The sequence below is a fragment of the Oncorhynchus gorbuscha genome, linkage group LG04 (genome assembly GCF_021184085.1).
Source record: "Oncorhynchus gorbuscha isolate QuinsamMale2020 ecotype Even-year linkage group LG04, OgorEven_v1.0, whole genome shotgun sequence".
Taxonomy (NCBI): domain Eukaryota; kingdom Metazoa; phylum Chordata; class Actinopteri; order Salmoniformes; family Salmonidae; genus Oncorhynchus; species Oncorhynchus gorbuscha.
In genome coordinates this window covers 44,450,526-44,467,719 of record NC_060176.1, presented here as the reverse complement: position 1 = coordinate 44,467,719, position 17,194 = coordinate 44,450,526, and the positions used below count along the sequence as shown (strand labels likewise).

Sequence of the window (17,194 nt, the reverse complement as noted above, 5' to 3'; positions counted from 1 at the left end):
GTCAGTGTTCTGCCATGGCCAGCAAAGAGCCCAGATCTCAATCCCATTGAGCACGTCTGGGACCTGTTGGATTGGAGGGTGGGGGCTAGGGCCATTCCCCCCAGAAATGTCTGGGAACTTGCAGGTGCCTTGGTGGAACAGGAAAATCTGGTACAGTCCACGAGGAGGAGTTGCACTGCAGTACTTAATGCAGCTGGTGGCCACACTAGATACTGACTGTTACTTTTGACCCCCCCGCTTTGTTCAGGGACACACTATTTAATTTCTGTTAGTCACATGTCTGTGGAACTTGTTCAGTTTATGTCTCAGTTGTTGAATCTTGTTATGTTCAAATATTTACACATGTTACGTTTGCTGAAAATGAACGCAGTTGACAGTGAGAGGACGTTTCTTTTTTTGCTGAGTTTATATACACTACCGTTCAAACGTTTGGGGTCACTTACAAATGTCCTTGTTTTTGAAAGAAAGGCACATTTTTTGTCCATTAAAATAACATCAAATTGATCAGAAATACAGTGTAGACATTGTCAATGTCGTAAATGACTATTGTAGCTGGAAACAACAGATGTTTTTATGGAATATCTACATAGGCGTACAGAGGCCCATTATCAGCAACCATCCCTCCTGTGTTCCAATGGCAAGTTGTGTTAGCTAATCCAAGTTTATCATGTTAAAAGGCTAATTGATCATTAGAAAACCCTTTGGCTGTTATGTTAGCACAGCTGAAAACTGTGGTGCTGATTAAAGAAGCAATAAAACGGGCCTTCTTTAGACTAGTTGAGTATCTGGAGCATCAGCATTTGTGGGTTCGATTACAGGCTCAAAATGGCCGGAAACAAATAACTTTCTTCTGAAACCTGTCAGTCTATTCTTGTTCTGAGAAATTAAGGCTATTCCATGCATGAAATTGCCAAGAAACTGAAGATCTCATACAACGCTGTGTACTACTCCCTTCACAGAACAGGGCAAACTGTTTCTAACCAGATTAGAAAGAGAGTGGGAGGCCCCGGTGCACAACTGAGCAAGAGGACAAGTACATCAGTGTCTAGTTTAAGAAACAGACAAGTCCTCTACTGGAATCTTCATTAAATAGTACCCGCAAAACACTCAACTCAATGTCAACAGTGAAGAGGCGACTCCGGGATGCTTTGACGTCCTCTAACCTATCAGAGCTCTTGCAGCATGAACTCACATTTTGTCCGCCCAATCAAAGGATCAGAGAATTAATCTAATACTGAAAGCATAAAATACAGCTAGATAGCACTGCAGTGTATAACATGTGGTGAGTTGTTGATTCAAAGAGAGATAGAGGCAATAGTCGAACAGTTTTGAACAAATTAATTTCTTCCAAAATGAAGGAGAGACAAGAGAAAAATAGAGAGAGAGAGTTCTTCATTTTTTTCACTTTCTATTTCACTTATTTAGCTAGCAAATGCAGCTAGCCTACTGAAACACCCTGCTCAAACAGAGGAATTATATGTTAGCTAGCTGGCTATGTCTTTCCAACACAACACTGGAACTCTTCCAATTAAAGGTAAGCTTTTGGTTTACTAATATATTGCCTCCGGGGCCCGTCGGTGTAACTGCTTAATGACTGTACACTGTAACGTTACTCATGATTGTAGCGGGTTTACTAACGCGTTATTTCTATCAGCTATGCTGACTATGATGCTACCACAGATAGAACAATGAGTTTAGTTATACATATCTTTGTTGTTACTTTAGCAAATATGGTGACAACGATGTAGGCTGTGTGTAGCGGTTTGGCTTGGAAAGGTTTTTTCGCCTGGTCACATACAGCTGATGTGTTGTGCATGGAAGTCCACAAGTGAAGGGAAGAGGTGAGGTTAAACTAGGTAGCTGCATTCTCTAGCTAAGTGAAATAAAATAAAAAAAACATACAATCAAATCTCTTTCTCTCTCTCTTGCTTCTCCTTCATTTAGTAAAAAAATGATTTCTTCAAAACTGTTCAACTATTATCTTTCTCTCAATTTAAATCAACTACTCACCACATTTTATTCACTGCAGTGTTAGCTAGCTGTAGCTTATGCTTTCAGGACTAGATTCATTCTCTGATCCTGGACAACATGCCAGTTCATGTTGCAAGAGCTCTGATAGGTTGGAGAATGTCCTCTGGAATTTGTCATAATTACTATGTAAGTCTGTGGAAGGGGGAGAGAACCATGTGCCTCCAAGGATTTGTATTGAATTCAATGTACCCAGAGCAGGAAAGAAGCTAGCTGTCCTCCGGCTAAACCATGGTGCTACCCTGCAGAGTGTTGCTGAGGCTACTGTAGACCTTCATTGTAAAGCAGTGTGTTTTAATCAATTATTTGGTGACGCAAATATATTTAGTATAGTTTTACCTAAAATCATTTGTAGTTTTTAAAGTTTCACAATTTTTATTTTGATGACATTCACTGAGGAGGATGGTCTTCCCCTTCCTCCTCTGAAACCAAAGTTCCAGGAACAAGACCGGAAATGTTGTTGAATTTTAAATACGTTTTGACGTTTGATACAATTTTTTTTATTTTACCCCGTTTTCTCCCCAATTCTGTGGTATCCAATTGGTAGTTACAGTCCTGTCTCATCGCTGCAACTCCCATAATGACTCAGGAGAGGCGAAGATCGAGAGCCGTGCGTCCTCCCCGAAATAAAACCCGACCAAGCCTCGGTGTTTCTTCACACAATGCCCACTTAACACAGAAGCCAGCCGCACCAATGTGTTGGAGGAAACACAGTGCACCTGGCGACTGTGTCAGCGTGCACTGCACCTGGCCTGCCACAGGAGTCGCTAATGCGTGATGGGAAAAGGACGTCCCTGCCGGCCAAACCCTCCCTTAACCCGGACGACGCTGGGCCAATTGTGCGCCTCCCCATGGGTCTCCCGGTCGCAGCCGGCTGCAACAGAGCCTGGATTTGAACCCAAAATCTCTAGTGGCACAGCTAGCACTGCGCCTTAGACCACTGCGCCACTCGGGAGATCATGTTGATACTATTTTGATATAAAAAATGTTGCATGACAATTTATCCTCCAAATGGAGCACAAAGTGCCTGTCCTACATGTTTTTGAGATGATCTCGTCTTGATAATAAGTTATTTTATTCATCCCATCACATATCCATCTGCATGTGCTAAAGGCCAAACCTGAGACCCTGCCACAGTTGCTTCTGATGACTGAAAATGGGAGCAGATAATAATCCCAAATGGCACAGTATTACCTACAGTTGAAGTCAGAAGTTTACATACACCTTGGCCAAATACATTTAAACTCCCTTATTCACAATTCCTGACATTTAATCCTAGTCAGAATTCCCTATTTTAGGTCAGTTAGGATCACCACTTTATTTTAAAAATGCTTTTATTTCTTTCAACACATTCCCAGTGGGTCAGAAGTTTACATACACTCAAATAGTGTTTGGTAGCATTGCCTTTCAATGGTTTAACTTGGGTGAAACGTTTCAGGTAGCCTTTTACAAGCACTCCACAATAATTTGGGTGAATTTTGGCCCTTTCCTCCTGACAGAGCTGGTGTAACTGAGTCAGTTTTGTAGGCCTCCTTGCTCGCACACGCTTTTGCAGTTCTGCGCACAAATGTTCTATAGGATTGAGGTCAGGGCTTTGTGATGGCCACTCCAATACCTTGACTTTGATGTCCTTAAGCCATTTTGCCACAACTTTGGAAGTATGCTATGGTCATTGTCTATTTGGAAGACCCATTTGCGACCACATAATTTTCCATCCTCATGTCGCCATCTATTTTGTGAAGTGCACCAGTCCCTACTGCAGCAAAGCACCCCCCACAACATGATGCTGCCACCCTCGTGCTTCACAGTTGGGATGGTGTTCATCGGCTTGCAAGCCTCCCCTTTTTTCCTCCTGTCATGCAGGTGATAGAGGACCCAAAAGCGACTTAACAGAAACAGAGTTTATTCAAGTCCAAACAGGGAATAACAGAAATCCTCTAGTCTGTAGAGGGGAATGACAAGAGAAGCGGCCACAGACTGCAGGTCGCTTCGGGTAGGCGCAGGCCGTAGTAGACAGAGACACCTGCTCACACGCAGCATCTGATGAAGGCAAAAAAACACGACAGGACAGGGCGAAACACAATCACAGCATGGTGAATACAAAACAAGGAACCGACGGGACAGGAACGGAACACAAAGGAATAAATAGGGACTCTAATCAGGGGAAAGGATCGGGAACAGGTGTGGGAAGACTAAATGATGATTAGGGGAATAGGAACAGCTGGGAGCAGGAACGGAACGATAGAGAGAAGAGAGAGCGAGAGAGTGAGAGAGGGAGGGGGAGAGAGAGGGATAGAAGGAGGGAAAGAACCAAATAAGACCAGCAGAGGGAAACGAATAGAATGGGGAGCACAGGGACAAGACATGATAATAAATGACAAACATGACAGTACCCCCCCCACTCACCGAGCGCCTCCTGGCGCACTCGAGGAGGAATCCTGGCGGCAACGGAGGAAATCATCGATGAGTGAACGGTCCAGCACGTCCCGAGACGGAACCCAACTCCTCTCCTCAGGACCGTAACCCTCCCAATCCACTAAGTATTGGTGACCCCGTCCCCGAGAACGCATGTCCATGATCTTATGTACCTTGTAAATAGGTGCGCTCTCGACAAGGACGGGAGGGGGAGGGAAGACGAACGGGGTGCGAAGAAAGGGCTTAACACAGGAGACATGGAAGACAGGATGGACGCGACGAAGATGTCGCGGAAGAAGCAGTCGCACAGCGACAGGATTGACGACCTGGGAGACACGGAACGGACCAATGAACCGCGGAGTCAACTTACGAGAAGCTGTCGTAAGAGGAAGGTTGCGAGTGGAAAGCCACACTCTCTGGCCGCAACAATAACTTGGACTCTTAATCCTGCGTTTATTGGCGGCTCTCACAGTCTTCCCCGCAGACAAAGGCAGACCGGTAATGAAGTCTAAGGCGATGTGAGACCATGGTCGAGAAGGAATGGGGAGCGGTCTGAGACGACCGGCAGAAGGAGAGTTACCCGACTTAGTCTGCGCGCAGTCCGAACAAGCAGCCACGAAACGGCGCGTGTCACGCTCCTGAGTCGGCCACCAAAAGCGCTGGCGAATAGACGCAAGAGTGCCTCGAACACCGGGATGACCAGCTAACTTGGCAGAGTGAGCCCACTGAAGAACAGCCAGACGAGTGGAAACAGGAACGAAAAGGAGGTTACTAGGACAAGCGCGCGGCGACGCAGTGTGCGTGAGTGCTTGCTTAACCTGTCTTTCAATTCCCCCGACTGTTAACCCGACAACACGCCCATAAGGAAGACTCCCCTCGGGATCAGTAGGAGCCACAGAAGAACTAAACAGACGGGATAAGGCATCAGGCTTGGTGTTCTTGCTACCCGGACGGTAAGAAATCACAAACTCGAAACGAGCGAAAAACAACGCCCAACGAGCTTGACGGGCATTAAGTCGTTTGGCAGAACGGATGTACTCAAGGTTCTTATGGTCTGTCCAAACGACAAAAGGAACGGTCGCCCCCTCCAACCACTGTCGCCATTCGCCTAGGGCTAAGCGGATGGCGAGCAGTTCACGGTTACCCACATCATAGTTGCGCTCAGATGGCGACAGGCGATGAGAAAAATAAGCGCAAGGATGAACCTTATCGTCAGACTGGAAGCGCTGGGATAGAATGGCTCCCACGCCTACCTCTGAAGCGTCAACCTCGACAATGAATTGTCTAGTGACGTCAGGAGTAACGAGGATAGGAGCGGACGTAAAACGTTCTTTTAGAAGATCAAAAGCTCCCTGGGCGGAACCGGACCACTTAAAACACGTCTTGACAGAAGTAAGAGCTGTGAGAGGGGCAGCAACTTGACCGAAATTACGAATGAAACGCCGATAGAAATTAGCGAAACCTAAAAAGCGCTGCAACTCGACACGTGACCTTGGAACGGGCCAATCACTGACAGCTTGGACCTTAGCGGAATCCATCTGAATGCCTTCAGCGGAAATAACGGAACCGAGAAAAGTGACGGAGGAGACATGAAAAGAGCACTTCTCAGCCTTTACGTAGAGACAATTCTCTAAAAGGCGCTGTAGAACACGTCGAACGTGCTGAACATGAATCTCGAGTGACGGAGAAAAAATCAGGATATCGTCAAGATAGACAAAAACAAAAATGTTCAGCATGTCTCTCAGAACATCATTAACTAATGCCTGAAAAACAGCTGGCGCATTGGCGAGACCGAACGGCAGAACCCGGTACTCAAAATGCCCTAACGGAGTGTTAAACGCCGTTTTCCACTCGTCCCCCTCTCTGATGCGCACGAGATGGTAAGCGTTACGAAGGTCCAACTTAGTAAAGCACCTGGCTCCCTGCAGAATCTCGAAGGCTGATGACATAAGGGGAAGCGGATAACGATTCTTAACCGTTATGTCATTCAGCCCTCGATAATCCACGCAGGGCGCAGAGTACCGTCCTTCTTCTTAACAAAAAGAACCCCGCCCCGGCCGGAGAGGAAGAAGGCACTATGGTACCGGCGTCAAGAGACAGATAAATAATCCTCGAGAGCCTTACGTTCGGGAGCCGACAGAGAGTATAGTCTACCTCGAGGAGGAGTGGTCCCCGGAAGGAGATCAATACTACAATCATACGACCGGTGAGGAGGAAGGGAGTTGGCTCGGGACCGACTGAAGACCGTGCGCAGATCATGATATTCCTCCGGCACTCCTGTCAAATCGCCAGGTTCCTCCTGAGAAGTAGGGACAGAAGAAACGGGAGGGATGGCAGACATTAAACACTTCACATGACAAGAAACGTTCCAGGATAGGATAGAATTACTAGACCAATTAATAGAAGGATTATGACATACTAGCCAGGGATGACCCAAAACAACAGGTGTAAACGGTGAACGGAAAATCAAAAAAGAAATAGTCTCACTGTGGTTACCAGATACTGTGAGAGTTAAAGGTAGTGTCTCAAATTTGATACTGGGAAGATGACTACCATCTAAGGCAAACATGGGCGTAGGCTTGTCTAACGGTCTGAAAGGAATGTTATGTTTCCGAACCCATGCTTCGTCCATGAAACAACCCTCAGCCCCAGAGTCAATCAAGGCACTGCATGTAGCACCCGAACCGGTCCAGCGTAGATGGACCGACATAGTAGTACAAGATCTAGATGAAGGGACCTGAGTAGTAGCGCTCACCAGTAGCCCTCCGCTTACTGATGGGCTCTGGCCTCTTACTGGACATGAATTAACAAAATGTCCAGCAACTCCGCAATAGAGGCACAGGCGGTTGGTGATCCTCCGTTCCCTCTCCTTAGTCGAGATGCGAATCCCTCCCAGCTGCATGGGCTCAGTCTCAAAGCCAGAGGAGGGAGATGGTTGCGATGCGGAGCAGGGAAACACCGTTGATGCGAGCTCTCTTCCACGAGCCCGGTGACGAAGATCTACCCGTCGTTCTATGCGGATGGCGAGAGCAATCAAAGAGTCCACATCTGAAGGAACCTCCCGGGAGAGAATCTCATCCTTAACCACTGCGTGGAGTCCCTCCAGAAAACGAGCGAGCAGCGCCGGCTCGTTCCACTCACTAGAGGCAGCAAGAGTGCGAAACTCAATAGAATAATCCGTTATGGACCGTTCACCTTGGCATAAGGAAGCCAGGGCCCTAGAAGCCTCCCTACCAAAAACTGAACGGTCAAAAACCCGAATCATCTCCTCTTTAAAGTTCTGGAACTTGTTAGAGCAATCAGCCCTTGCCTCCCAGATAGCTGTGCCCCATTCTCGAGCCCGGCCAGTAAGGAGTGAAATGACGTAAGCAACCCGAGCTCTCTCTCTAGAGTATGTGTTGGGTTGGAGAGAGAACACAATCTCACACTGCGTGAGAAAGGAGCGGCACTCAGTGGGCTGCCCGGAGTAGCAAGGTGGGTTATTAACCCTAGGTTCTGGAGGCTCGGCAGGCCAGGAAGTAACAGGTGGCACGAGACGTAGACTCTGGAACTGTCCAGAGAGGTCGGAAACCTGAGCGGCCAGGTTCTCCACGGCATGGCGAGCAGCAGACAATTCCTGCTCGTGTCTGCCGAGCATGGCTCCTTGGATCTTGACGGCAGTGTAACGAGCGTCTGAAGTCGCTGGGTCCATTCCTTGGTCGGTTCCTTCTGTCATGCAGGTGATAGAGGACCCAAAAGCGACTTAACAGAAACAGAGTTTATTCAAGTCCAAACAGGGAATAACAGAAATCCTCTAGTCTGTAGAGGGGAATGACAAGAGAAGCGGCCACAGACTGCAGGTCGCTTCGGGTAGGCGCAGGCCGTAGTAGACAGAGACACCTGCTCACACGCAGCATCTGATGAAGGCAAAAAACACGACAGGACAGGGCGAAACACAATCACAGCATGGTGAATACAAAACAAGGAACCGACGGGACAGGAACGGAACACAAAGGAATAAATAGGGACTCTAATCAGGGGAAAGGATCGGGAACAGGTGTGGGAAGACTAAATGATGATTAGGGGAATAGGAACAGCTGGGAGCAGGAACGGAACGATAGAGAGAAGAGAGAGCGAGAGAGTGAGAGAGGGAGGGGGAGAGAGAGGGATAGAAGGAGGGAAAGAACCAAATAAGACCAGCAGAGGGAAACGAATAGAATGGGGAGCACAGGGACAAGACATGATAATAAATGACAAACATGACACCTCCAAACATAATGATGGTCATTATGACCAAACAGTTCTATTTTTGTTTCATCAGACCAGAGGACAGTTCTCCAAAAAATACAATCTTTGTCCCCATGTGCAGTTGCAAACCGTAGTCTGGCTTTTTTATGGTGGTTTTGGAGCAGTGGCTTCTTCCTTGCTGAGAAGCCTTTCAGGGTATATCGATATAGGACTCGTTTTACTGTGGATATAAATACTTTAGTACCTGTTTCCTCCAGCATCTTCACAAGGTCCTTTGCTGTTGTTCTGGGATTGATCTGTACCTCCAGGCATTCGGAAATTGCTCCCAAGAATGAACCAGGCTTGTGGAGGTCTATAATCTTCTTTCTGAGGTCTTGGCTAATTACTTTAGATTTTTCCCATGATGTCAAGCAATGAGGCACTGAGTTTGAAGGTAGGCCTTGAAATACATCCAAATGTACACCTCCGATTGACTCAAAGGATGTCATTTAGCCTATCAGAAGCTTCTAAAGCCATGACATAATTTTCTGGAATTTTCCAAACCATTTAAAAGCACAGTCAACTTAGTGTACGTAAACAAAGTAAATGTCCTAACCGACTTGCCAAAACTGTAGTTTGTTAACAAGAAATTTGTGGAGTGGTTGAAAAACGAGTTTTAATGACTCAAACCTAAGTGTATGTAAACTTCCGACTTCAACTGTATATAGTGCACTACCTTTGACCAGGGCCGATAGGTTTCTGGAATAGGGTGACATTTGGGACACAGGAAATACACTACATGACCAAAAGTATTTGGAAACCCCTTCAAATTAGAGGCCTCTGCTATTTCAGCTACACCCGTTTGCTGACAGATGTATAAAACCGAGCACACAGCCATGCAATCTCCATAGACCGACATTGGCAGTAGAATGGCCTGTACTGAAGAGCTCAGTGACATTCAACGTGGAACCTTTATAGGATGCCACCTTTCCAACAAGTCAGTTCGTCAAATTTGAAGAACTTGACTGGTCTACACAGAGCCCTGACCTCAACCCCATCGAAAAACTTTGGAATGAATTGAAAAGCTACCTGAGAGCCAGGCCTAATCACCCATCATCAGTGCCCAACCTCTCTAATGCCCGACCTCACAATACAAAAAAAAAACCACACGTTTTAACCTATTGCCACTCAAATCATGCCTCTCCCATAACCCATTATCACCTAACAATACCTCTTCCCACATTGTGTGTTTCCCTCACTTTGATGCACTGACTGTAAAAGATGTTTTGAAACCAACCGTCCACGGTATAGAACCACCCCTCCCAGACAAATATGATTCAGTTCACATGAGGCCTGGCATGGCCTACGGTGAATCAATCGTTGATCCACCCGTAGCACACTATCTGCCTGTCAGGACATGCCATGAGATAAAAAGCACCTGAAGCATTTCTAAACTGTCAGTGGGCTAAGAAGTTAAGCAGTAGTTACAATAAGTAATAATACGTATTTGTATGCAGTGGCAAAACTAGTAGCGTTGCGTGAAATTAGTTCTAAATTTGCAACATTTTCTCTCTGCCACATGGCAAAATGTATAGAATTGCAAGAAATGAACTTTTCAACTTCAAAATGTTCTGGACGGGTGCCACTAAAATGTTTTGTCAGCAAGGTAGGGAGGACGCCCAACCAAATCTTTCTTAGGGCCCTCAGGGCTGGCCCTAGCCTTTTGAGTGTTGTTCAATGTAGTAATCTATTTTCAGTTGGGATTTAAGTTGGGTTTCAGTTTGGTTACAGCCATCTGTTTTACAGCATAGAGTACATGGATGAACCTGGCCTCTGCATACTTCTGCTGTCATGGAGAGAATAATACCTGTCATTTCAGATCAGTTAGCCCCCTGGTACCACCCACTCTACAACAACACTCACATAGAGCCCCCTGGTACCACCCACTCTACAACAACACTCACATAGAGCCCCCCTGGTACCACCCACTCTACAACAACACTCACATAGAGCCCCCCTGGTACCACCCACTCTACAACAACACTCACATAGAGACCCCTGGTACCACCCACTCTACAACAACACTCACATAGAGACCCCTGGTACCACCCACTCTACAACAACACTCACATAGAGCCCCCCTGGTACCACCCACTCTAAAACAACACTCACATAGAGCCCACCTGGTACCACCCACTCTACAACAACACTCACATAGAGCCCCCTGGTACCACCCACTCTACAACAACACTCACATAGAGCCCCCTGGTACCACCCACTCTACAACAACACTCACATAGAGCCCCCTGGTACCACCCACTCTACAACAACACTCACATAGAGCCCCCTGGTACCACCCACTCTACAACAACACTCACATAGAGCCCCCTGGTACCACCCACTCTACAACAACACTCACATAGAGACCCCTAGTACCACCCACTCTACAACAACACTCACATAGAGCCCCCTGGTACCACCCACTCTACAACAACACTCACATAGAGACCCCTAGTACCACCCACTCTACAACAACACTCACATAGAGCCCCCTGGTACCACCCACTCTACAACAACACTCACATAGAGACCCCTAGTACCACCCACTCTACAACAACACTCACATAGAGACCCCTAGTACCACCCACTCTACAACAACACTCACATAGAGACCCCTAGTACCACCCAGTCTCCAGAAACACTCACATAGAGACCAGGCTGCACACACACATCGCTTTGTTCTATTGAGGTCTCGCTTTCTGTCTTGCCTCTCACCTGCTAAAAAAAACCGACGTCAAATTAGTTGTCCCTCATCTACTTATTTGGTCACTTTAAAAGGGATATATTTGAAATGATCCTTTCAAAGCTCATTTGAAATGATTCTTTATTTTGACAAAGGGAAGTTTTTCCATTGCATACTCGCAGTATAAACAATACGGGTATTGTATCATTGTTAGTAAACATCAAAAGCACATGATAGTTCAGCTGTTCCCAGATAATGATGATTCAGCAAATGGATAGATGGAGAGTCAGTGGTTTCTTCAAGTCCCTGAGGAGCTTTTGTTTCATTCTGTGAAGGCTCTGTTCTGTATGCACCCCCAGTTCTCCCTCCATCCCTCGACTCAGACCGCTCTGCTCCGCTCCCAGACCCTCTGCTCCTCATTCTCATGCTCACATTGACACTGTGGCCAGGAGCCTGGCGCCTGGTGTTGGGGTGCCAGGGACTGTTGCGGCTTGCTGGGACCATGGCTCAATGTGGCACATATTCAAGTCTGCTCTGAAGCCCATTGTCTGCATGCTAATGATCTGAAGAGAAACCAGCCCCAACCCCAACGTTTCGTAATTGTATGTTAGTTAAAGGGAAAATATGGCTGTTTTTTTCCCCCCCATTTACTGAAAAGTTTCTGTTTTGGAGCTACAGTGTTTTCTTCAGACAGCGCTGATTGACATTAGCCTAAACATAATCCATTCACAACACTATGAAGTATCCATACAAACACTGTCAGTCTGTCTCCATTGATTGATTAGTTTGTGTAATGTATGTTCAACACACTTCTGAAAGAAGTTGAGAAAGAAATGTTTGCACTCCTAGGTTGTGTCCCAAATGGCTATTCCCACTATTCCCTATATTTTATTTAACCTTTATTTAACCAGGCAAGTCAGTTAAGAACAAATTCTTATTTTCAATGACAGTCTAGGAACAGTGGGTTTAACTGCCTTGTTCTGGGGCCAGAACGACAGATTTTTACCTTGTCAGCTCGGGGGATTCGATCTTGCAACCTTTCGGTTACTAGTCCAACGCTCTCACCACTAGGCTACCTGCCACCCCATATACAGTGGGGCAAAAGAATATTTAGTCAGCCACCAATTGTGCAAGTTCTCCCACTTAAAAAGATGAGAGAGGCCTGTAATTTTCATCATAGGTACAATTCAACTATGACGGACAAAACGAGAAAAAAAAATCCAGAAAATCATTGTCATGCTGAAAGACCCAGCCACGTTTTATCTTCAATGCCCTTGCGGATGGAAGGAGGTTTTCACTCAAAATCTCACGATACATGGCCCCATTCATTCTTTCCTTTACACGGATCAGTCGTCCTGGTCCCTTTACAGAAAAACAGCCCCAAAGCATGATGTTTCCACCCCCATGGTTACAGAAAACGTTTGACCTCAAAGGGTATATAACAAAGTATTGAGATACACTTTTGTTATTGACCAAATACTTATTTTCCACCATAATTTGCAAATAAATTCATAAAAAATGCTACAATGTGATTTTCTGGATTTATTTTTCTCATTTTGTCTGTCATAGTTGAAGTGTACCTATGAAGAAAATGACACTTTTTTTGCCCCAATGTATAGTACACTACTTTTGACCAGGGCCTCCATGTCCCTCTCTATCACCCTCCCTGCTTCCCTGACTGACTGGCTGACTACTGTATCTAAAGCAGGCCTGCTCCGCTCCTAACGAAGAGTTACAGCGCCTGGGATTTGTCTACTCTGATTTTCATTTTCCACCACTTCTTCTCACAACAAGTTCCCTCGTTTCACGTCAGCCGAATCCTCTGGGTTCACACTGGCTCGACCCTTAACGTTTGGTGTAGTGTTCTAATGAGTTATGCACTTCCTCTAACAGCTGTAGACTCCTGCTGGTCTCGGCTCCTCTACTCTTCCTCGGCCATCATTAGCTACTGCTAATGACTAGTTAACACCGTTGGCTTCTACAACACTGTATCTGACCGACCCATCTGCCCTGACGTCACCCAAACTCTAGTAAAACTCTGGCTGTGTCTGTCTAATGTTCCTTTCCTTCTGAATGTGGATTCCTTTGCGTATCAGTGTATTATGGAACTGATGCACAAATCCCATGTATGTTCTTTTGCAGTCACAGCATCGATAAACTGAGGGTTGAATTTGATCAAACTAGGTGGTTAACAATGTACCTATCTACACCGATAAAATGCATGTTGTTACTTTCATACTTACCTAGGGTTGCACAATTCCTGGAACTTCCAATAAATTCCTTGTTTTTCCAGAAATCCTGGTTGGAGGGCTCTGGATTTCTTGCTTATTCATTCCTGATTCCGGGATACCTCCAACCGGGATTTTGGGAAAACCATGGAATTTATTGAAAATTCCAGGAATTCTGTAACATTACACACTCACCACAGTGGATGTGATAGGCACATACACTAAGCACAAGCTTTTCTACCCGTGTATAGTCGTGTCAAAACCTATTAAGAGGCCTACGTGGTATAAACACTTCAGTTATGCCTGACACAATGAGTATGAGTGAACACAAAGTCAACGTGAAAATCGTTATAATTCTTGGAAATAACCTCTTCATTTCCCCCAGGATGGGGTATGTAACAACTCTTAATTATTGCATCTGGTGAACCTGCTCTTCTTGATTGTCTCATATGGATCCATAGATTGATATGGACCCATAACTAATTGTGATGTCTATTGTACACACAGATTTGAATAACTTTTATTTTCTGATCTTCTGTAATCTTCATAAGAACTGATTTAAGTACTCTGGAGGTCTAGGGGACAAAAACAACATGTCTTCCCTTATCACCCAGAAGCTGAACCCATCGTGGAGTATCTCTTGGTCTCCGACATCACACCAGACAGCTGTAAACTGGCCTGGTCAGCGGAAGAGGACCTCTTTGATAGTTTTGTCATTATGATCAATGATACAAGCGACGACCTCGCTTCTCCGCAAGAGGTGGTCGTGCCCGGGGAGGAGAGAACAACAGTGCTTACTGAGCTAATTGAGGACACAGAGTACAACATTGAGCTCTATGGAGTCATTTCGGGACAGCTCTCCAATTCTATTTCCGTGGTGGCAAAAACAGGTACGTGATATGACATCACACCAGCAATGGCCTAGGGCTCCTGGATAGATTACGTTAGGAATGTATTCATTACAACGTGCCAGCTTCTTTTAATACTGTAAATGGTATATTCTCAACGTCTCAATGTGTACTCCTAAAACAACAGCATGGAAATGGGGTCAACGTTGGGTCAGTGTTGAATATTTTCCATCCCTGCAGCCATTTTTGTTTACTAACCTGATAATATTGTGTGATAATATTTGTTCAAGGCAGTAATCTGGTAGAATTATAAACAGTTATCTTTGCAAATTAATTATTAAAACCTGCTTGGGCTGCCTTGTGTGTCATGTGTCAGCAGCTGTGTGTGATGTGCCTCATCGTGGTTTGTCAACCCAGTTGGGCATGTCTGTTCTGTGTTCACTGTCCTGTCATTGTCTTGTCTGTCAGCACTCTTGAGTGATTCCACAGGAATCATCCAGCAGTCCTCTCATCTTAAACCAGTCGCAGCGTCTGTGAACCAACACACTGTCCTGTCTGTCTGTCTGTCTGTCTGTCTGTCTGTCTGTCTGTCTGTCTGTCTGTCTGTCTGTCTGTCTGTCTGTCTGTCTGTCTGTCTGTCTGTCTGTCTGTCTGTCTGTCTGTCTGTCTGTCTGTCTGTCTGTCTGTCTGTCTGTCTGTCTGTCTGTCTGTCTGTCTGTCTGTCTGTCTGTCTGTCTGTCTGTCTGCTTCTTTCTGTCTGTCTGTCTGCTTCTTTCTGTCTGTCTGTCTGCTTCTTTCTGTCTGTCTGTCTGCTTCTTTCTGTCTGTCTGTCTGCTTCTTTCTGTCTGTCTGTCTGTCTGCTTCTTTCTGTCTGTCTGTCTGTCTGCTTCTTTCTGTCTGTCTGTCTGTCTGCTTCTTTCTGTCTGTCTGTCTGTCTGCTTCTTTCTGTCTGTCTGTCTGTCTGCTTCTTTCTGTCTGTCTGTCTGTCTGCTTCTTTCTGTCTGTCTGTCTGTCTGCTTCTTTCTGTCTGTCTGTCTGTCTGCTTCTTTCTGTCTGTCTGTCTGCTTCTTTCTGTCTGTCTGTCTGCTTCTTTCTGTCTGTCTGTCTGCTTCTTTCTGTCTGTCTGTCTGCTTCTTTCTGTCTGTCTGTCTGCTTCTTTCTGTCTGTCTGTCTGCTTCTGTCTGTCTGCTTCTTTCTGTCTGTCTGCTTCTTTCTGTCTGTCTGCTTCTTTCTGTCTGTCTGCTTCTTTCTGTCTGTCTGTCTGCCTGTCTGTCTGTCTGTCTGTCTGTCTGTCTGTCTGTCTGCCTGTCTGTCTGTCTGTCTGCTTCTTTCTGTCTGTCTGCTTCTTTCTGTCTGTCTGCTTCTTTCTGTCTGTCTGCCTGTCTGTCTGTCTGCCTGTCTGTCTGTCTGCCTGTCTGTCTGTCTGTCTGTCTGCTTCTTTCTGTCTGTCTGTCTGCTTCTTTCTGTCTGTCTGTCTGCTTCTTTCTGTCTGTCTGTCTGCTTCTTTCTGTCTGTCTGTCTGCTTCTTTCTGTCTGTCTGTCTGCTTCTTTCTGTCTGCTTCTTTCTGTCTGTCTGCTTCTTTCTGTCTGTCTGCTTCTTTCTGTCTGTCTGCTTCTTTCTGTCTGTCTGCTTCTTTCTGTCTGTCTGTCTGTCTGCCTGTCTGTCTGTCTGTCTGTCTGTCTGTCTGCCTGTCTGTCTGTCTGTCTGCTTCTTTCTGTCTGTCTGCTTCTTTCTGTCTGTCTGCTTCTTTCTGTCTGTCTGCCTGTCTGTCTGTCTGCCTGTCTGTCTGTCTGTCTGCTTCTTTCTGTCTGTCTGTCTGTCTGCTTCTTTCTGTCTGTCTGCTTCTTTCTGTCTGTCTGCTTCTTTCTGTCTGTCTGCTTCTTTCTGTCTGTCTGCTTCTTTCTGTCTGTCTGCTTCTTTCTGTCTGTCTGCTTCTTTCTGTCTGTCTGTCTGTCTGTCTGTCTGTCTGTCTGTCTGTCTGTCTGTCTGTCTGTCTGTCTGTCTGTCTGTCTGTCTGTCTGTCTGTCTGTCTGTCTGTCTGTCTGTCTGTCTGTCTGTCTGTCTGTCTGTCTGTCTGTGTCTGCTTGCTTCTTTCTGTCTGTGTCTGCTTGCTTCTTTCTGTCTGCTTGCTTCTTTCTGTTTGCTTGCTTCTGTCTGTCTGATTCTGTCTGTCTGTCTGCTTCTGTCTGTGTAAATACCACACTCAGCTTCTGATGGCCTCTCATTCACGGGGGTCCAGAGAACTGCTCAGGAAATTTACTCATCTATTAATTTGCTCCGTTTTTTTTGTCTCTATCTGTCAAGTTGTCTCCAATGTTGTCTTTGGCTGGCTTGCCCCTAAATGGGTTTGTCTAATTGTCTTTAAACTGTAAAGGGAAAGTTGTCTGAGTGTCTGAATGGCTCTCTCTTGCTGTCCTCTGCCTTCTCTGGGGGTATGGCTTCACTCTCGGGTCCAATGGCCCTGCCGCATGTTTCACTTTAGTGTGTCTGCAATGGGGGCAAGTTAATCTGCCCCTGTCATGTCTGTCACGCAGATACTGTGGCTCAGTGCTGACGACAGGCGCTGGCCTCTTTGTTTCAGTCTATCTCCTTTTATTATTATTATTATCTACTTTAACTAGTGGTTCTCAATGCTGGTGTATCGGCTCACACTAAAAGAATAGAATAATGTGTATTATCTGGGTTATTAATGGGATTTAATATGATCTTTACGGATGTATTGAGG

At 45.8% G+C, this 17,194-nt stretch overlaps 1 protein-coding gene across 1 annotated transcript in view; it reads left to right on the top strand.

Moving 5' to 3' along the window:
• LOC124034130 (tenascin-like) overlaps window positions 1-17,194 on the top strand; it is a 56,957-nt gene that overhangs the window by 28,947 nt on the left and 10,816 nt on the right. Inside the window, 1 exon segment of the mRNA XM_046346889.1 lies at window positions 14,235-14,510. Within this exon segment, the coding sequence (XP_046202845.1) occupies window positions 14,235-14,510 (276 nt within the window).